Consider the following 18,905-nt stretch of genomic DNA (forward strand, 5'->3'; position numbering starts at 1 on the left):
ATTCACACGTTTAATCAAAGCAAGGATCGAACCCTCCGATTTATTTACAGTTTGAGCGGAGCAGAAATTGAACCCTCCGTTTTCCTTGATATATCCGTTTCATTTTCCCCTGGTAGTTTAAGTTATTCTTGCAAGTATGGAGGAATACCAGTTTTGGATGAACACGGAGTAAGTTAGGAATAACGGGGAAGAATTTAGAAGCTTTCATTAGAGCTAAGATCCAGGAAAGAGAAAGAAAGGAGAGAAAGAACCTTGAAAGAGAGGAGAAAAAGAAGAGACATCGAATTGAAAGAAAACCAAGATAGACAATTAGAAAGAGAGAGAAGACAAAAAGGAGCGTGATAGACTTGATCGTTAGGAGAGAGCTAGAGTACGTGAGGAACAAGCTAAAGTACGTGAGGAACAAGCTAAAATACGTGAGGAACAAGCTAAAATACATGAGGAACAAGCTAAAATACGTGAGGAACAAGCTAAAGTACATGAGGAACAAGCTAAAGTACGTGAGGAACAAGCTAAAATATGTGAGGAACAAGCTAAAATACGTGAGGAACAAGTTAGGTTAAGAGAACTTGAGGAAAGAGCAAAAGATAGAGAAGTTGAGGAAAAAGCTAGAGAGAATGAACTGCGAGAGAGAAAAAGATCGCGAGCTCGAAAAATCTCGCCTTGAATTAGAGAATAAAAAGTTAACTTTTACGCAACAACAATTAGAGGAAGGAGTAACTGAACATCATGCAGCTAGTGCACATATTCCAACACCTAATTTACCTCCCTTCACAGAGGGTGAAGACATTACTTCATACATTATCAGGTTTGAAAATACCGCTACCCTCTGTGAATGGCCTGCTGACACCTGGGCTACCAGGTTAGGAATGTTATTTTCTGGTACAGCTTTGAATATTTATGCAACTTTGTCGCAGGATATCATATGTAATTATAACCTACTGAAGAAGGCAATCCTTAAAGCATATCAAAAAACCACAAATTCTTATAGGAAAGATTTCAGGTATGCCACCTTACAGCATGGCCAAAACTTTCAGCAGTTACAGGTAACACACTTTTGTTTGTTCGACTTTTGGATAGAGAGTTCAGGAATTAATCACAATTATGAATCTCTTAGAGATTTCATGGTTGCTGACCAGTTCCTGACAGCTCTTCCCCACCAAATACGAACATTCGTTAGAGAGCGCAACCTGATTAAAGCTGATGAAGTTGCTGAGGCCGCTGACTTGTATGCTGAGGCACACAATTCCTATAAAGACCAAAAGGGATCGAACCCTAAGGGCAAGGGTTCACCAGATCAAAAGAAAACAGAGCCTCTAATAGAAAGCAAACTAACTTCTTCTATTCCTGTTTGTCATTTATGTGGTGTTAAGGGACATAACGTCCCAATTGTCCTTCTAGGAAGGTACAAAAAGTTGAAAGATGTTTTAAAGACTGTAATGACCAGGCCCCCTTCTGTTCAGGAACAGTTAACGGACTTAATGTATCTACCATTTTACGAGACACTGGATGCACATGTATAGTCATTTCTGATAAGCTGTTCCCTAACTTTGACAACTCATTCCTCTGCTATACTTTCAGACTACTTGGGCCGTACAGACACTTTTCCTACCATCCGTTGTTACATTAGGTCTAAATGGTTCACAGGTTGATCTGAAGCCGTACTAGCTCCCACCACTTCTTGTTCCGTACTAATAGGTAATGTAAAAGGTGCCATTCTTCCTTCTGAGGTTGACCTTTCATCACCAAAGATGGACATCAGTTTTTCAGCTCCTCTTCCTGTAGAGTCAGAGAAGCCCCTCGAAAGTTCAGATGATGCAATGTCTTGGGATATTCATGTGGGGTTAGAAACCAGTGATACTACTCTTGAAAGCGAGATAGTAGAATCACCGGTTCACTTGTTAGATGAAAGTGAGGATATCACCTCTGATACAATAAACATCTTGACTAGGGATCAGACCAAAGCCCAGGCTTCTCCTACTGTCCATCCTTTGATTTTCCCTGACTTTAAGCCTTTAGATATATCGAAGGACTCCTTTGTCAATTTACAACGTAACTGCCCTTCTCTTCAGAATTGCCATACTGCAGCTAGACAAAATCAAGTCATCCAAAGGAAAAACTTTTCATATAAATTTGAATATATAAAAGGTATCTTGTATAAATCAGTATTCAAATTAAATTCAGATGAGATAGACTATTCCATCTTAGTTGTTCCAAGTCAATGCAGAGAGACTGTTCTTAAAATGGCTCATGACCTGCCAGTGGCCGGACATTTCTCGCATCGTAAAACCTTAAATAAAATTAGGAAAACCTATTTTTGGCCCAAAATGTCCTCAGATATTACTACCTATTGTAGATCGTGTAAAGTTTGCCAACTGTCATCCTCCCGAGGTACCAGGCGAGTACCTATGGTCAAAATGCCAATCTTTACGGTACCGTTTGAAAGAATAGCTATTGACATCGTTGGTCCTTTATCACCACTTTCATCTGGGGGACATATTATTATTATTATTATAATCAAAAAGAAGCGCTAAGCCACAAGGGCTATACAGCGCTGCAGGGCAGGAAGGAAGCGAGGGTATCAGGTGGCAAAAGGGAGGTGGATGAGTAATAGGTTACGGATAACAGCGGAGCAGTGGATGGTGAAAGGGTAAAGGGCAGCAAGAGACTGAGCTAGAAAGGGCTGAGGGGAGTGCGTAAGGTATCATCATCAGAGTTTGTGGAGTAAATCAGTCGTTGTCAAGAAGTCAATGAGAGAGTCAGGATTAAAGGAGGGTCCATCAGCAAGAAGGGAAGGTAAAGAGAGAGTAGTAGAACGAAGACGGCGTTGGAGGTAAATTCTGCGTGCTCGTTGATAGAGAGGGCAGTCTAACAGAATGTGGCTAATCGATACAGGAACTTGACACTGCTCACAGAGAGGTACAAGGTGCCTCTCCATGAGATACCCGTGAGTAAGACGAGTGTGGCCAATGCGAAGACGGGAGAGAGTGGTCTCCCAACCACGGCACTGATGACAAGAAGACGGCCAGTAACCTATGCTCGGTTTAATAGAATGAAGTTTGTTACCAAGCAGAGTTGACCAACGTTGTTGCCAACGGGCGTGAAGGTGGGTAGCTATTGCAGCAAAATAGTCCAGAAATGGAACACCTCTATAGGAAATTGGTAGGTCATGTACTGCTGACCGCGCAGCAGTGTCTGCCTGTTCATTGCCCTGTACATCGACATGACCAGGGACCCAACAAAAAATAATATCTTTATGCTTCGTAGAGATACGGCGTAGCCAAAGTTGGATACGGAGAATTAGGGGGTGAGATGTATCAAATTTTCGTATAGCCTGTAGAGCACTAAGGGAGTCTGAGACTACCACAAATGATGACACAGGCATAGATGCAATACGAGTAAGTGTTGCAAGAATGGCATACAATTCAGCAGTAAAAATGCTAGCCGAAGATAGTAAATGCCCCCACACGACGCTGTCCGGAAACACTGCTGCGAATCCGACGCTGTCTGAAGACTTAGAGCCATCTGTGTACACAGCGATGGCATGAGAATGGGAGTGGAAGTGATCAAGAAAAAGAGCGGGAAGCCACTGTAGGCAGTTGAGCTTTCGAGCACGGGAGTGAGAAAGAACAGACCCGAACAGCTGGAACTTCCCAGGGGGGTAGGGAAAAGTGAGATGTTACATGAACATATAAAGGTGGTAACTGAAGGGAAGACAAGAGTGAATGTAGGCGAAGAGAAAAGGGACGGAGCAAACAGGGGCGGCGAAAGAATAAAGAATGTCTATTAATATCGGTGACCATTCTATAAATGGAAGGATTGTGGAGATAGTGAGAGCGTACATAGTAGCGAAGGCAATGGGCATCATGGCGATCAGACAAGGATGGAACATTCGCTTCTGCATAGAGGCTCTCAACAGGGGAAGAGCGAAAAGCACCAAGGCACAAACGTAATCCTTGGTGATGGATAGGGTTAAGGCTAGAGAGAGTAGCAGGAGAGGCCGCTGAATAAATCTGGTCACCATAATCGAGTTTCGATAAAACGAGGGCTGAATGTAGGCGAAGCAGAGTTCGACGATCAGCTCCCCAGGAAAAATGAGCAAGGGTTTTAGGAAGGTTTAGCCGGCTGTGACAAGTTGCCTTCAGAGAGGTAATGAGAGGCTTCCAGGATAACCTACGGTCAAAGAGAAGGCCTAGAAACCTGACTGTATCACGTTCAGGGATACGGGAGCCATAGAGATACAAAGGATGATCGGAGATGACAGAGCGTCTAGTGAAAGTAATTTGGCGAGTTTTGGTACTTGAAATTTTAAACCCATGCGTGGTGGCCCAAGTGGAGACACGGTCGACCGCATGCTGGAGAGAAACTGCAATGAGATGACAGTCAGCGCCTGCACAAGCAATAGCGAAGTCATCAACATAGAGTGATGACCAAATATTGGGTGGAAGACAGAGGTCAAATCATTTATAGCAAGGAGAAAAAGTGTTGTGCTTAGAACACATCCCTGGGGGACACCTTCAGCTTGGACGAAGTCCGGGGAAAGAACATTATTGACTCGAACACGGAAATGTCTGTCAGTTAAAAAGTTCTTAAGGAAGGATGGTAGATTGCCTCGGAGGCCTAAGGAGTGGGCCTGGGCCAAAATATTATACCTCCAAGTTGTGTCATATGCCTTCTCAAGGTCAAAAAATATGGCAATAACCGAGTGATTATTCGCAAAGGCATTACGAACATACGTATCAAAGTGTAGTAAGGGGTCTATGGTAGAACGGCCCTTACGAAAGCCATATTGACTAGCGGATAGACTGTTGTGTGTCTCTAAATACCACATTAAATGTCGATTTACGAGACGTTCCATCACTTTGCAAACTGCACTAGTAAGAGCGATGGGACGACAGTGGGAGGCATCATGTCCTGTAGTACCCGGTTTGCGGAAAGGGAGAACAATGGCAGATTTCCACAGCTGGGGAAGAACTCCTTGTGCCCAAATAAGATTGAAGAGGTGTAAGAGGACTAAAAGGGCTGACAATGTAAATGTTGTAACATACAAATATGAATGTTGTCAGGCCCAGCTGTCGATGATCGGCAAGCCGAGAGCGTTGCCTCCAGTTCTTGAAGTGTAAAAGGCACATTATACTGTTCTTCTCTGAGAGAAGAAAAGTCCAAGGGTACTAACTCTCTGGCAGACTTTGAGGAAAGAAACGAGGGGCATAGATGGAGCCCCCGGGAAATACGGACCAGATGTGTGCCAAGTTCAATGGCAACGTCGAGAGGGTTTGCTACATCAACACCAGCGACCCGTAGAACAGGAGCCAGGTCAGGAGAGTATTTACCACTCAATTTCCTCACTTTTTTTCCAGACTGCACTCATAGAAGAAGCAGAGGTGATGGTGGAAACAGTCTCGCCAGCAAGTGCGTTTAGCTTCACGGATGACACGGCGAGCGATCGCACGCTTCTGCTTAAAATCAAGAAGTCTCTCAGCGGTTCTATTGTACCGGTACCTGCCCCATGCAGCGCGTTTCAAACGTACTGCACGAGCACAAGCAGGAGACCACCAAGGTACACACTTCTGAGAATGCCTGCCTGAGGTTTGGGGTATAGAATGAGAAGCTGCGGTATAAACTGACGTCGAGAAGAGGTGTAGGAGCTCATCAATGGAGGATGAAGAAGGAACCTCACTAAAAGCAGTGAGTTGCGAGTAAAGATCCCAATTTGCCCGATCAAATTGCCAGCGAGGGCTACGGAAAGGTGGTGAATAGGAAGGAGAAGTAAGAATGATTGGAAAATGAACAGACCAGGTGAAGTCTAGTGCAGTGGAGGAAGAGCAGACTGATAGATCGATGCAAGAGAGAGTATGAGTACGAGGATCAAAATGGGTGGGAGTACCCGTATTTAAAACATGGAGGGGGTGAGAGGCGAGAAAAGCCTCCAACTGGATGCCACGCGAGTCACAATGAGACCCCCCCTCAGAGGAAATGGTGGGCATTAAAATCACCAAGTAACAGAAGTGGTGGTGGTAAGGATGAAACAAGAAAGGTAAAGTCTGGGATAGAAAATGCTCGAGAAGGAGAGAGATATAAAGAACATATTGTAAATCACTTATTCAAGTGGATACGGGCTGCAGTGTAATGCAGCGAGGTATGGACAAATAGTTGACAGCACAGAATATCATTGCGTAGAAGGGCACTTTCATTAAAGGTCCCATCTGAGAAAGGATCCGAAGAATACAATAAATTATAGCCTGAGATAGGTTGGAAAACAGCCGAGTGTAATTTTGGCTCTTGTAAGTAAGCACCAACAGGGGAAAACCTGGAAAGCAACATCTGAAGCTCACCCCGATTACCCGAGGCCGCGGATATTCCACTGTAAATAGGCCATGATTGGCGTTGAAGAAAATACCAGGAATCCGTAGGGAAAGGCACCTACGGACTAGAGGGGTTAGAAAAGTCAACATGTGGTGGCATTGGAAGACGTTCAAGCAGCGAAGGAACGGAGCATTGCGAAGAATGGGGTTGTGAAGATGGAGGAGAGGGAAGAGAAGGAACAGGAAGTGAATCAGTGTCCATTGAAGGTTTAGTCTCTGCAATATATTCTGAAATGGCTTCAAGTGTTTCTGAATTCAAAGATGTATGGGAGACCATATTGGAGTTAGAAGGGGAAGGGTGAGTAAAGATTGGGACAGTAATGGACTGTACCAAAGTAGAGAGGGAGGAAAGAGTGTAAGGGACTGGAGATGAAGTGTGGGGGGGGAGGACAGAAGAGGCAGAAACCTGGGAGGTGGCAGAAGAGGGAGAAACTTGGGAGGGGACGGGGGTGGAAGGCATAGTACGAGGAGGAGGATGAATCTCCACACTTGTAATAGAGCCAGAGAGAGGGGAAGAACTAGGCACAGAGACTGGAAAGGTAAAGTGTGGAGGTGGAAGAAGGGAAGGAAGGGGCAAAGAAGATTTGAGCAATGTGGATTTTTTGGACTTCTGAGAAGTAGAGGAGCGATTGGTATTAGGTGTCATACGAGGTCTTGTGAGGAAGGACGCGAAGATGTGAGAACAGACCGAGTTGTAGTCTGGACGTCAGAGCCAAGGACAGCAAAAGGATTAGATGCCGGAGTGGCTATGGGAGGGGTAACAACAGAGGAGGCTGCAGAAGATGGGACCCCGGAAGTGGGGGGATGTTTTGAAACACGAGAATAAGAAACACGGGGTAGTCTCCCTTGGAGGCGGAGATGAGTAACTGCCATAGCACAAGGGAGACCTTCTGCCTCTTTGAGGCAACGGATTTCACGTTCATTTAAGTAGACCTGGAAACGGCGGGAGTACGAAGGGTGAGCTTCATTACAATTAAGGCAAGATGGAGGTTGACTGCAAGATGTATTAGAATGGTCGTCGGCACCACAGACTGGGCATTTGGCCATAGATCTGCAATATTTCGCTGGGTGACCAAAACGCCAGTAATTTCTACACTGTTGCGGTGTAGGTATCACCTTTCGAACTTGTAACCGATGTCCCGCGACATATACAGAGGACAGGAGTTCTCAGCTGTCAAAAGTTAAACAAGCTACATTGCAAGGGTAACGTCTCCGCCCACGGGCAGGAAGGACATAAGTGTCTACTTTGAGGATTGGGAGATCCTGGAGTTCCAGCTGTTCAAGAATGTCATTGCCACATTACTGGAAATTCTGTTGGACTATGGTATGGGGCAGAATGACAGTACCACTACAAGAATTGAGAGAAAGATGTTTTTCAATAGTGATAGGAGTAGTATCTATATGCGAAAGGAGAGAAAGATCATGAACTTGGGTAGCATTCTGGACAGTGACGATGCGTGTACCGCTCTCGAGAGCATGAAATGAAATATCTCTACCAACATGACGCAGGAGCGCTTTGCCAATACTATGGTCAGAAAGGTAGGCAGAAGAAAAAGTCGGTCTTAAAGTAAAGAATTTAGTCCATTGTGTGGTCCGAAACTGAGCGTGGAGAGGGAGTGCATGACGTGTCGGTCTTTTCCGAGTAGAATGGGAAGGTAACGAAGGAGCATCATCAGGAGATTGACATTGACGTTGGCGTTTAGGAGTAGGACCGGAGTTGGTCCGGCGTGAAATGGGCGGGCGATTCGAAAATTGCCGTACCCTAGAGGGAGAAGCCGGAAGCATAGTCAAAGGAGAGTGGAGTTCAGACAAATCGAAGGAGTCAGTCGAAGCCCCGGTACCTGAAGCGGGTGAGGAAACAGCACCAGCAAGAGGTACAGGGGCATCAGGAGTGTCCGAAGAGTGGTCTAAAAACAAGGCAGGGTCAGAATGGGGTGCAGTATCAAGAAGGGGCCTGGGGGTAGTGGGCTCATGGATTGGGTTCTCCATGGTTAGGTTACTCCTTTGCTTTTTGTTTTTAAGAAAAAAAAGAAAGAAAAGAAAATAAAAATAAAAAAAAAAAAGAATAAAAAAAGGGGGGAGCGGGGAAGAATAGTTCCCAGGAGGAATGAAAGGGCCGGAAATCTCCCTCCGCGCCCAAGAGGACCTCAGCACCGCTAGTAGCGCAGATGCAGCATGGAACCCGTGCCATACCCTACCCTTCATGCCAGTAAACCAGCAATCCGGGATAGGAACCTCACATCTGCCGAGCTACCTCGGTGGACAAAAGAGAGGGCGGCCGGATATCCGCCACAAAGCATACCTCCTTCGGCCACCACCCCCGGAATCCGAAAGGTGGCTTCCAGAGATACACCCGTCGCCCGAAAGACACCCAAAGCTACTCCGGGATACCGGAGAGGGATCGGGACATCCCCAGGCGATCCAGATTCCACGGCACACTACGCCACCGCCAAGAACCTCAACGGAATGGGATGGACCCCGGTATCCTTTCCCCTACCTAGGAACTAGCGCGCCTTTGGGAGAAATCCCAAAGGCCAAGAAGAGGAAGGACAAAAGGGAGGGGTGGGGAGGAGGAGGAGGAAAGGAAAAAGGGGAGGATGAGATAGGGGAGGGGAGATTGGGGGGTAATTAGATTCGGTCTGAGGAAGAAGACCGACAGGTCTAATTCCTCAGACCAAGAGCCTCTTCACCACGCCAAGGAGCCCCCCTTGAAGAGGTCTGGGGGACATAGATATATATTAACATTAGTTGATTATGCTTCGAGTTTCCCTGAAGCTGTACCCTTAACCCTTTGAGGGTCGACAGGCCCTCTCCGAAACTCGTTCTCAGGGTCGGCCAAATTTCAAAAAAAAACAAAAAATTATTTTTTCTTATGAAAAAATAGTTTTTTTTTCTAAACATTATAGGATAAACAAAAAAAAATTTACCATCAATACTTACGGAGATATGGATGCATGAAGTTTGCAGAAAATGAGCCGCGTATGGCAACAGCGGCGACTGCCGCTCACCCGGTAAACTTTAGTTTACTTGTATTTGAAGGTTTGTTGTTTTTTTCACTATTTTATTTTTTCACATAACTTATGTGGCCTGTGAGACCAAAGTAAGGTGCAATGTACATATATACACTCGTTGTATACAACACAATAAGCACACAAACATAATTATCAATATATTGTTTACAAAACTTGTTTACAAAAACAAACAATACAAAACATTGTTTATTATTATTGTTCTATAATATATATACCAATATACAGTCACTGAACATATTCCTATTAGTTCTGCAGCTTGTGGAACTCTGAAACATGGTGTCATACACAATGGTGTTTTATCTTTCTCCCTCATTCTATCTCTTTCAATCTGTCTCTCTCTTTCTATCTGTCTGTCTATCTCTGTCTCACAGGTACACATAAATACAAGTATACATAGTATAAATTACCTAGGATAACCCAAGAAATCCAGACAAAGTGCTATACTCTGCTTGAAGATGTGAGTAAAAGTGATGACACAGTCTTGTGGCTCTCTGAGACAGAGAGCTAGACGGATAGACAGATAGACAGGGAGCTTGACAGACAGACAAATAGACAGACAGAAATGTTAGTGTACCAATACCAGTGTACTAGTGTTCCACCCTCCTCCTCTTCTTCCCCCTACTCTTCCTCATACTCTTCCTCTTCCTCCTACTCTTCCTCTTCCTCCTACTCTTCCTCTTCCTCCTCCTACTCTTCCTCTTCCTCCTACTCTTCCTCTTCCTCCTCCTCCTCTTCCTCCTCCTCCTCCTCCTCCTCTTCCTCCTCTTCCTCCTCCTCCTCCTCTTCTTCCTCCTCCTCCTACTCTTCCTCCTCCTCCTCTTCCCCCTAATCTTCCTCCTACTATTCCTCTTCCTCCTCCTCTTCCTCTTCCTCCTACTCTTCCTCCTCCTCCTCCTCTTCTTCTTCCTCTTCCCCCTACTCTTCCTCCTTCTCCTTCTCCTCCTCCTCCATAGTGTAAATTACCAGGAGTCGGCAGCTGTCAAAATGACATATTGTCTCATTACTCACTCCCCCTCCCGCCTGTCAAAACAATGGGGTCGGATGCTGCTTCCCTTCCTCCATTCTAATTATCTTTCTCCCTCATTCTATCTGTCTGTTTATCTCTGTCTCACAGGTACACATAAATACAAGTATACATAGTATAAATTACCTAGGATAACCCAAGAAACCCAGACAAAATGCTATACTCTGCTTGAAGATGTGAGTAAAAGTGATGACGCAGTCTTGTGGCTCTCTGAGACAGAGCTAAACGGATAGACAGGGAGCTTGACAGACAGGCAAATAGACAGACAGAAATGTTAGTATACCAGCAAAAACAAAGGGAGGGCGATGTTCATCTCATCTTTTGGTATCAGCTCTACCCTCATTTACCCTCATCAAACGTCAGCACTTATCAGATGTTATCTCCCCTTATCTTGTTACTGTCATGGGTGAACATTTATTATATATTATTATTACCTATTATTATTATTATTACCTATTATTATTATTATTATTATTACCTATTATTATTATTATTATGTATTATTATTATTATGTATTATTATTATGTATTATTATTATTATGTATTATTATTATTATGTATTATTATTATTATGTATTATTATTATTATGTATTATTATTATTATGTATTATTATTATGTATTATTATTATGTATTATTATTATGTATTATTATTATTATGTATTATTATTATGTATTATTATTATTATGTATTATTATTATTATGTATTATTGTTATCATTATGTATTCTTCTTCCTCCTCCTCTTCTTCCTCCTCCTCCTCCTCTTCTTCTTCCTCCTCCTCCTCCTCTTCTTCTTCCTCCTCCTCCTCCTCTTCTTCTTCCTCCTCCTCCTCTTCTTCCTCCTCCTCCTCTTCTTCCTCCTCCTCCTCTTCTTCTTCCTCCTCCTCCTCTTCTTCCTCCTCCTCCTCTTCCTCCTCCTCCTCCTCCTCTTGCCTCCTCCTCCTCTTGCCTCCTCCTCCTCTTGCCTCCTCCTCCTCTTGCCTCCTCCTCCTCTTGCCTCCTCCTCCTCTTGCCTCCTCCTCCTCCTCCATTCTTGGAACAAGTTTGAAGAGCTTGTAGTTCATAATCACTATCACTATCATCACCAATGCTCACATCTGAGTCTGGGATTTTGGAAAATAGGAGTTTCCTCTTTGATTCTGGTACAACTGAACGTGAACAAGACGGCCCAGCACCAGAGGTGGAAGGCTGTGGGTTGTCTGGGTTTTCCTCACTATTACCCATATTATGGTCATTAGTTTCGGTCAAAACCTCACCAGAACCTTGAAACTCATCTTCACTGTCACTTCCATCTGTATTAGAACTGTCACTGGGGAACAAAAGTGTCCCAATTCGCCGAGGAGTGAGGAACTTCTTACCGCAGGGCACGGTGGAAATTGTGTACTATGATGGCATTCCCACAATGCACCACTGGGTCCCAGATTTTTTTCCTACTGCGCACACCCACCACACAGACCCATTCTCTCACATCTAGGCTTATCAGCCTTTTCCTGCGAGATTTGAGGCCGCTAGAATTTATGCGTACTAGTACGTCAAAAACCCCTACGCGTAAGACGTACTAGTACGACCAAAACCCTCAAAGGGTTAAAGACCATAACTACTACAGAGGTGGCTGAAGCCCTTTTGTCCATCTTCTCCAGACTGGGCATTCCTAGAGAGATTTTGTCTGACTGTGGGACACAATTCACATCAGACTTAATGTAACATCTCTACCAACTTTTGGGAGTGAAGCCTCTCTTCACAACACCATATCATCCCAGCTGTAATGGGAGGATTGAGTGCCAGCATTCGGTTCTCAAGTCCATTTTAAGGAAACTTTGCTCCCTTAAACCTAAGGAGTGGCATCGTTACCTACCCTGCGCTTTGTTTGCCATGAGGGAAGTTCCCAGTGACTCTCTGGGGTTTTCACCTTTTGAACTTCTCTATGGTAGACAGGCCAGAGGTCCATTGTCCATCCTTCATGATTTATGGACTAATGAGGACGTGAATGCTGAGGTTCAGTCTTCTTATCAGTTTCTCCTTGACCTTAGATCCAAACTTGAGGAGACCTCTGACAGTTTCGAAAAACAAGCTTGTCAATGAACCAGTACAAAACCTATTTTGATTCCAAAAGTCAAAGGAGATGTTTTAAAGTAGGGGATGAAGTTCTGGTACTTTTGCCTATCAAGTCAAATAAATTATTAGTAGCATGGAAAGGTCCATATAAGGTATTAAAAATTTGTGGGAAGGTTGATTACCTCATAGAAGTCAAGGGGAAACCTAAGCTCTATCATATCAACATTCTTAAGAAATATTACCGAAGAAATTCGGTTAACTGTTTGAATTACTTTAATTTAGTTTTTCCACACAAACTTGATAAGACTACTGAGGAGTGTAAGGTGTGCGTAATTGACACCTCTAATGTAGACTATGACAGAGAACTACATGACTTGGCGACTCTTGACCACTCGGGTGCAACAAACATTAATATTAACGAGTCTTTGGATGACCATAAGAAACATGAACTACTTCAATGTGTGAGTAACTTCTCAGACGTTTTTACTGATATTCCAGGTGTCACCTCCACGGTAGTCCATAAAATTGACTTCGTCACGGACAATCCTATCAAACGGAAATTATACCCAGTTCCAGTTCACCTTAGGGATACATTTGACCAAGAGGTAGACAAATTATTAAAACTAAAGATCACTGAACCTTCAGTATCTGCATATTGCTCACCAATAGTCATGGTTAAGGAGGAGGATAATTCATATAGACTTGCTATTGACTTCAGAGGCCTTAATACTCTAACTCGGTGGGATGCTGAGCCTATGCCCTTAATAGATAGCGATCTACACAAATTTTATGACTCTTCCTTCTTTTCAGAGATTGATATTGCACAGGCATATCAAGTAATGTTAGATCCTTCTTCTAAGCAGTACACTGCTTTTCCTACCCACCAAGGACTGATGCAGTATAGAACTATGCCCTTCGGTTTGGTAACTGCCTGTGCTACCTACGTGAGACTGATGAGAAAGGTCTTGGGTAATATGTCAAATGTTTCAGTTTATTTTGATAACATTTACGTAATGACATCGACGTGGAGCAAGCATATCCAAACATTAACATCAGTTTCACGTAGGTTACACTCACATGGCCTCACTGCCAAGCCAAAGAAATGCTTCCTTGGGTATAACAAGACTAGATATCTTGGACTGATCCTTTCTAATAACTCTTTGCAGCCTCTCCCCAGTAAAATCGAAGCTTTATTAGAGTTTAAATTCCCCAAAACCAAGAAGCTCATGCGTAGCTTTCTTGGTTCTGTAAATTTTTATGCACGGTTTGTCCCGAACCTCACTGATCTTACAGGCATCTTATCTGACTACCTTAAAAAGTCTGAAGGAACCTCTTGAACTTTCCGACGTAGCTCGAGAAAAGTTTAATGAGATTAAGGACATCTTCTCTAAAGACCCTATACTCAAAATTCCAGATATTAATAAGCCGTTTTGTTTAAGGACTGATGTCTCCAATACTGGCTTAGGTGTGGTGTTACCACAGTACCATGATGATACTCCCTTCCCTGTATGCTTCCTAAGCCGGAAACGTCTTCCTGCAGAAACGAGATCCTCCACCATAGAAAAGGAATGCTTGGCCCTTGTGTGGGATATCTCCAAACTTAAATTTTATTTACTGGGAAAAGAATTTATTTTAGAAACAGATCACAAACCTTTTATATACCTAGAAACTTAAGGGTACCAACAGTCACCTCTTAAGGTGGACACTGGCACTCCAAGCTTTTAAGTTTCATATTGTATATATCAATGGTTCATCCAATTATTTCTCTGACTGGTTAAGTCATGACAGTCAGTAGATTTGTTGCCTTATGCGACTTAGTATTAGAACTTTTTCCTCGCCTATTCTTCTTATACTCCTTGACTAAGTCTTGGTATGGGGGAGTGTGAGGGAAAAGTTCAACAGATAGGAATAGCAAGCGAGTTTATGGTAACGATAGTTTGATTGCCGGCTGCTTGTTAAGGTAGAGTCAGTCTAGCTCCCGCTATCCCCTCCCCTCCTTTTTCCCCACCCCGAAAGGTGACGTGTGGGGCTCCGGCCAAACAGTAATCACTCGACTCACAGCTCCCAGCACAACTAAGTAAAAGCCTCTGCTCCTATTCTAGTGGATATTGGTTGAAAGCTTCACTTTTGACCAATAATAAATGTGGTCCTTTCAGTTTTAAGCTCCCCATGAGACTTTTAGATAGTCACCACCTTTTTTAAGTATCTTACACTCATCATGGAGAGTGTTTTCTTAAGCAGTGGGTAACCTGTCTCTCTTTCCAGCTTGGAATGACAGATCGGGTCACCTGCCAACCAACGAGAAGTGTTGAAGGAGACGGACTGAAAAGGTCTTGGGACGTCACTTCATTATCTACTTACCTGATTAATTGTACAGGACACTACCCCTCATCTTTGCAGTGGTAAAGAACCTGTGTTCCTGTCATCTGGACTGACTATTCAAGGCTATAGACTCTGTGAAGAACTAGTAGTTGGGTTGTCACTAAACACCTGTGATCCCCCCCCCCCCATCAGCAACGGCTACAATTTCTACAAGACGGTGTCAACCTCAACCAGACACCCCAGTATCACTGTATATATTAGCGTTGAATTCAAATGTCATTTTTCCATTTCATTTTTCATTTTTCTTTCAAGTAGGATACACCTTCATATTTCAGTGTTTTATCTTTGCATTAATAAATAATAGTGTTTATCTTTGTGAATTATTATTTCTTTTTCTATTCATTAATTTTCCCGAGGAGCCAGCCAGCCTTGGTAATACTGTCTGAAGTTGTTACAGGGCTGAGTAAGCCTTCGCATCCCCTGTATAAAAAAAAGGGACTATCCTCAACACCATGCCTTGTAAGCATTGTCATTACCACATGACAATATGCAACACGAATTTGACACAAAGAAAGAAAGGCAACACCTGCAAAGAGATTCAAGAAAAGTGGTTAACTGGTGATCATAGCCCAGTCATTTACTTGTGCTAAAAGACCAACTAATAAATAAAATAACCACATTATATTCTGTTTAGTTTTATACTGTGACCCCCAAGGACCTGAAAACTGCCCCTTAAAAGAATTCTGTTGCCAGAATAATGACTCAATCCTGTTCCATGTTATTAAATGTCATTGGAGGGAGCACCAAATCCATAGGGGTCATTCAGAAGCTTGTGGAATGAAAAGGCAATATAGGAGAGTAGCTCCAATTCTCTGCTCAAGTCTTTCACAGGTATCAAGACTTAACCCTTTGACTGTTTCAGGCCCCTTTCTGAAACTGTCATTCTATGTCGCTAAATTTTTGAAAAAAAAAAAAAAAAAAAAAAAAAAAAAAAAAAAAAAAAAAAAAAAAAAATTCTTATGAAATGATAGAGAATCTTTTCCCGATGGTAATGACACCAAAAGTTCGAAATTTGGTCGAAAACTCATGGAATTACGCTCCTGCGAAGTTAGCGGTCTTGGTGACATATGCGTATCGGCGATTTCGCCGACTTTGAGCCCTATTTTCAGCCAATTCCGTTGTTCCAGTTGACCAAACTCATAGCTATTTCTTTAGAACTCCATTTTATCTATCAGATGAGTACAAGAAACCTCCCATTTACCAATTTGGACTACCCAATATTGTGGTCAGAAATTGGCAATTTGGCCAATTTCACGCAAACTAAAAAAGATGCCAATTTCAAAATAGGGTCCAGAATAAACAAGGTAGACATTCTTGGCACTAAAATAACATATCCTCTGTTCATTAGTCACATCTCTAGGCCCCTCTTATATTATTATTGCTTTCTATTTTGATTTTTTATTCATAGAAAAAAATACAAAATTTACTGTTATGCAGACTACTGCATTATTGCAAAAATGGTATAAATAATATCAGTGCGCTAGTGAAAGAATATTAGACTCCCCAGTTGACGTGTATTGGACGTGTGGTGTGATTTGTTTACTCCTGAACATTGGTAAAAATCGAACATTTCCGCTACTTTGAGCTCAGTTTCAAGGTCGTTTTCAGTGTCAAAGTAATGAAAAATCATCTCTGTTTCTGTAATATGTTTTCAATTTTATCACCTAAGACCATGAAAACACAAATACATCGATAAATACTACACGAAAATACACCTCAAAGTCGGCGTTTTAATCCAAAAAAACGATGGGTTTTTTTCTCATTACGCACTGTGTGCTGCAGGATTTTCTTTATGTGGTGCACACTGACCACACAGACCCATTCTCTCACATGTGGGCCTACCAGCTTTCTTCCGATTGATTTGAAGCCGCTAGAATTATTGAGTATATATACGTCTGAAACACTGGCTCGTAAGACGTATATATACGACCAAAACAGTCAAAGGGTTAATGGATGTTCCGTCCTACCTATATGTATGTTTAGTATCTGCCTACAAGATACAAAAAATAGAAGCTCTATATTTCAATGCCTGACCTTGTATTTTGTAGTTCTGAAATAAATTTGATTAAATAATCATCCACACAACAGCATTATAAGTACATAACCTTATGTAGTTTCCAGTACTCCAAGAAGGAATATGTAAACCATCTTTATTTCCTCTTATGTACGAGGAGAAATTTATGATTTTGAGTATAAGCCAGAGTTAAACCTCATCAGATATTACTGCCGCACCTTCTTCAGTATTGCTACCAGTCCCAACAAGGTCATTTGCAAGTTGTAAATCTGCAGCTTCTTGGATTTGTTGAAGTCTCATTTTTTCTGCCAATATTCCTTCTGCTGTCTGTGATCTTGCTTTTTCCTCTGCTTCTTTCCTCCGTTTCTCACTTTCCTCTATATGTTTTGCCTGTTGAGGAATACTGAAACTTATCAGTAATGAGCATTAACTTGAGTAAATTAATAGTTTTAAAAACATGTTGCCAAATTAAATAAATAAGCAAGAGATTGCATTAACTGTAAAGGTAAACTCTACAAAAGTTTTGAGAAATCGCAAGATCATTTTTTCATCATACGGCATAAATAAATCCCAATGAAGACAAATGGTATAAAATACCACATGATAGATCAAGGTTTGTGGTATACTTCAAAAAGTAGTTCATGATCAGATTTTCAGAAAAGAAAAAGGAAAGGTAGCGCCGTCAACTTCAAGTGTTAATTGTTTGCGACTATCAAGTGCACTCTTTAGGTATATTGTTGTCAAAGGATCACATTATACTGCCTTTGTGTTTTGAGCCATAAATAAATCTCATTAAGCAACTTACACATCTACATTCATGAATCCTTTTCACTGACAACTTCCACACTCAGTTTTCTACATTTTTGAAGACCAAAAATCCACCACTTACTCCAGTCATGCTTTTAAGATAATTTCTTAATAAACTGTACCCCATTGGTGGATAATACAGTATGGTGCAATACTTACCACATCCATGGTTTTCTTTTAACTAAATTTAAAGTCAGACTTGGTAAATTAACTACAAAACTAAGCATTACTTCATTCCTCTAAATTGGGGAAGACGTATCAAATAATTTCATGGTACATGCGTTCCCTCAAACAATTTTTTTTTTTTCAAAATTTATAAATTAAAAGTATTATATTACTTGCAGTTCATTTTTTTTAACACGTAGGCTGTTTCCCACCAAGGCAGGGTGACCCAAAAAGAAAGAAAAAACTTTCATCGTTCAACACTTTCACCATCACTCACACATAATCACTGTCTTTGCAGAGGCACTCAGACACGACAGCTTAGATGTCCCTCCAAACTGCCAATATCCCAAACCCCTCCTTTAAAGTGCAGGCAATGTACTTCCCATTTCCAGGACTCAAGTCCAGCTAACCGGTTTCTCTGAATCCCTTCACAAAATATTACCCTGCTCACACTCCAACAGCTCATCAGGTCCCAAAAACCATGCATCTCCATTCACTCCTATCTGAAACGCAAGCAACAAGTTTAACTGAGCTTCTACAGTCATATCCTAATATTTTTTCAGATGTGCCAAAAAAATGTACGTTAGGTTATCATGATGTAGATGTGGGAAACTCTAAACCTATTAAACTCTCCCCCTACAGAGCTAATCCTGAAAAGCAGAGGATACTTCAGCAGGAAGTAGAATTTCTGTTTGAGCATGGTTTAGTGGAGGAGTCATCTAGTCCATGGGCATCACCGTGCATCCTTGTTAAAAAGGCTGATGGAGGGTTTCGTATGTGCACAGACTACCATAAGGTGAATGAGGTCACAATCACAGATGCTTACCCTCTTCCTCGTCTGGATGATGTAATTGACTTTGTCGGTAAGGCTACTTTTGTGTCCAAGTTAGATCTCCTTAAAGGTTACTATCAGGTACCTTTGACGGATAAGGCGAAGGAAATCTCTGCCTTCGCAATTCCAGGAGGTCATTATCAATACACAGTTACCCCCTTCGGAATGAAAAACTCCCCCTCTTCATTCCAGAAACTTATCCATCAGGCCATTAAAGGACTTGAAG

General features: G+C 42.3%; 1 protein-coding gene across 1 annotated transcript in view; it reads right to left on the reverse strand.

Annotated features, from left to right (window-relative positions):
• The window catches only part of eIF3j (eukaryotic translation initiation factor 3 subunit j), a 91,438-nt gene that overhangs the window by 43,040 nt on the left and 29,493 nt on the right, over window positions 1–18,905 (reverse strand). Inside the window, exon 4 of the mRNA XM_053772280.2 lies at window positions 17,094–17,265. Coding sequence (XP_053628255.2) covers window positions 17,094–17,265 — 172 coding nt within the window. The remainder of the gene's footprint in view (window positions 1–17,093; window positions 17,266–18,905) is intronic.

This window comes from Cherax quadricarinatus, chromosome 1, assembly GCF_038502225.1.
Source record: "Cherax quadricarinatus isolate ZL_2023a chromosome 1, ASM3850222v1, whole genome shotgun sequence".
NCBI classification, from domain to species: domain Eukaryota; kingdom Metazoa; phylum Arthropoda; class Malacostraca; order Decapoda; family Parastacidae; genus Cherax; species Cherax quadricarinatus.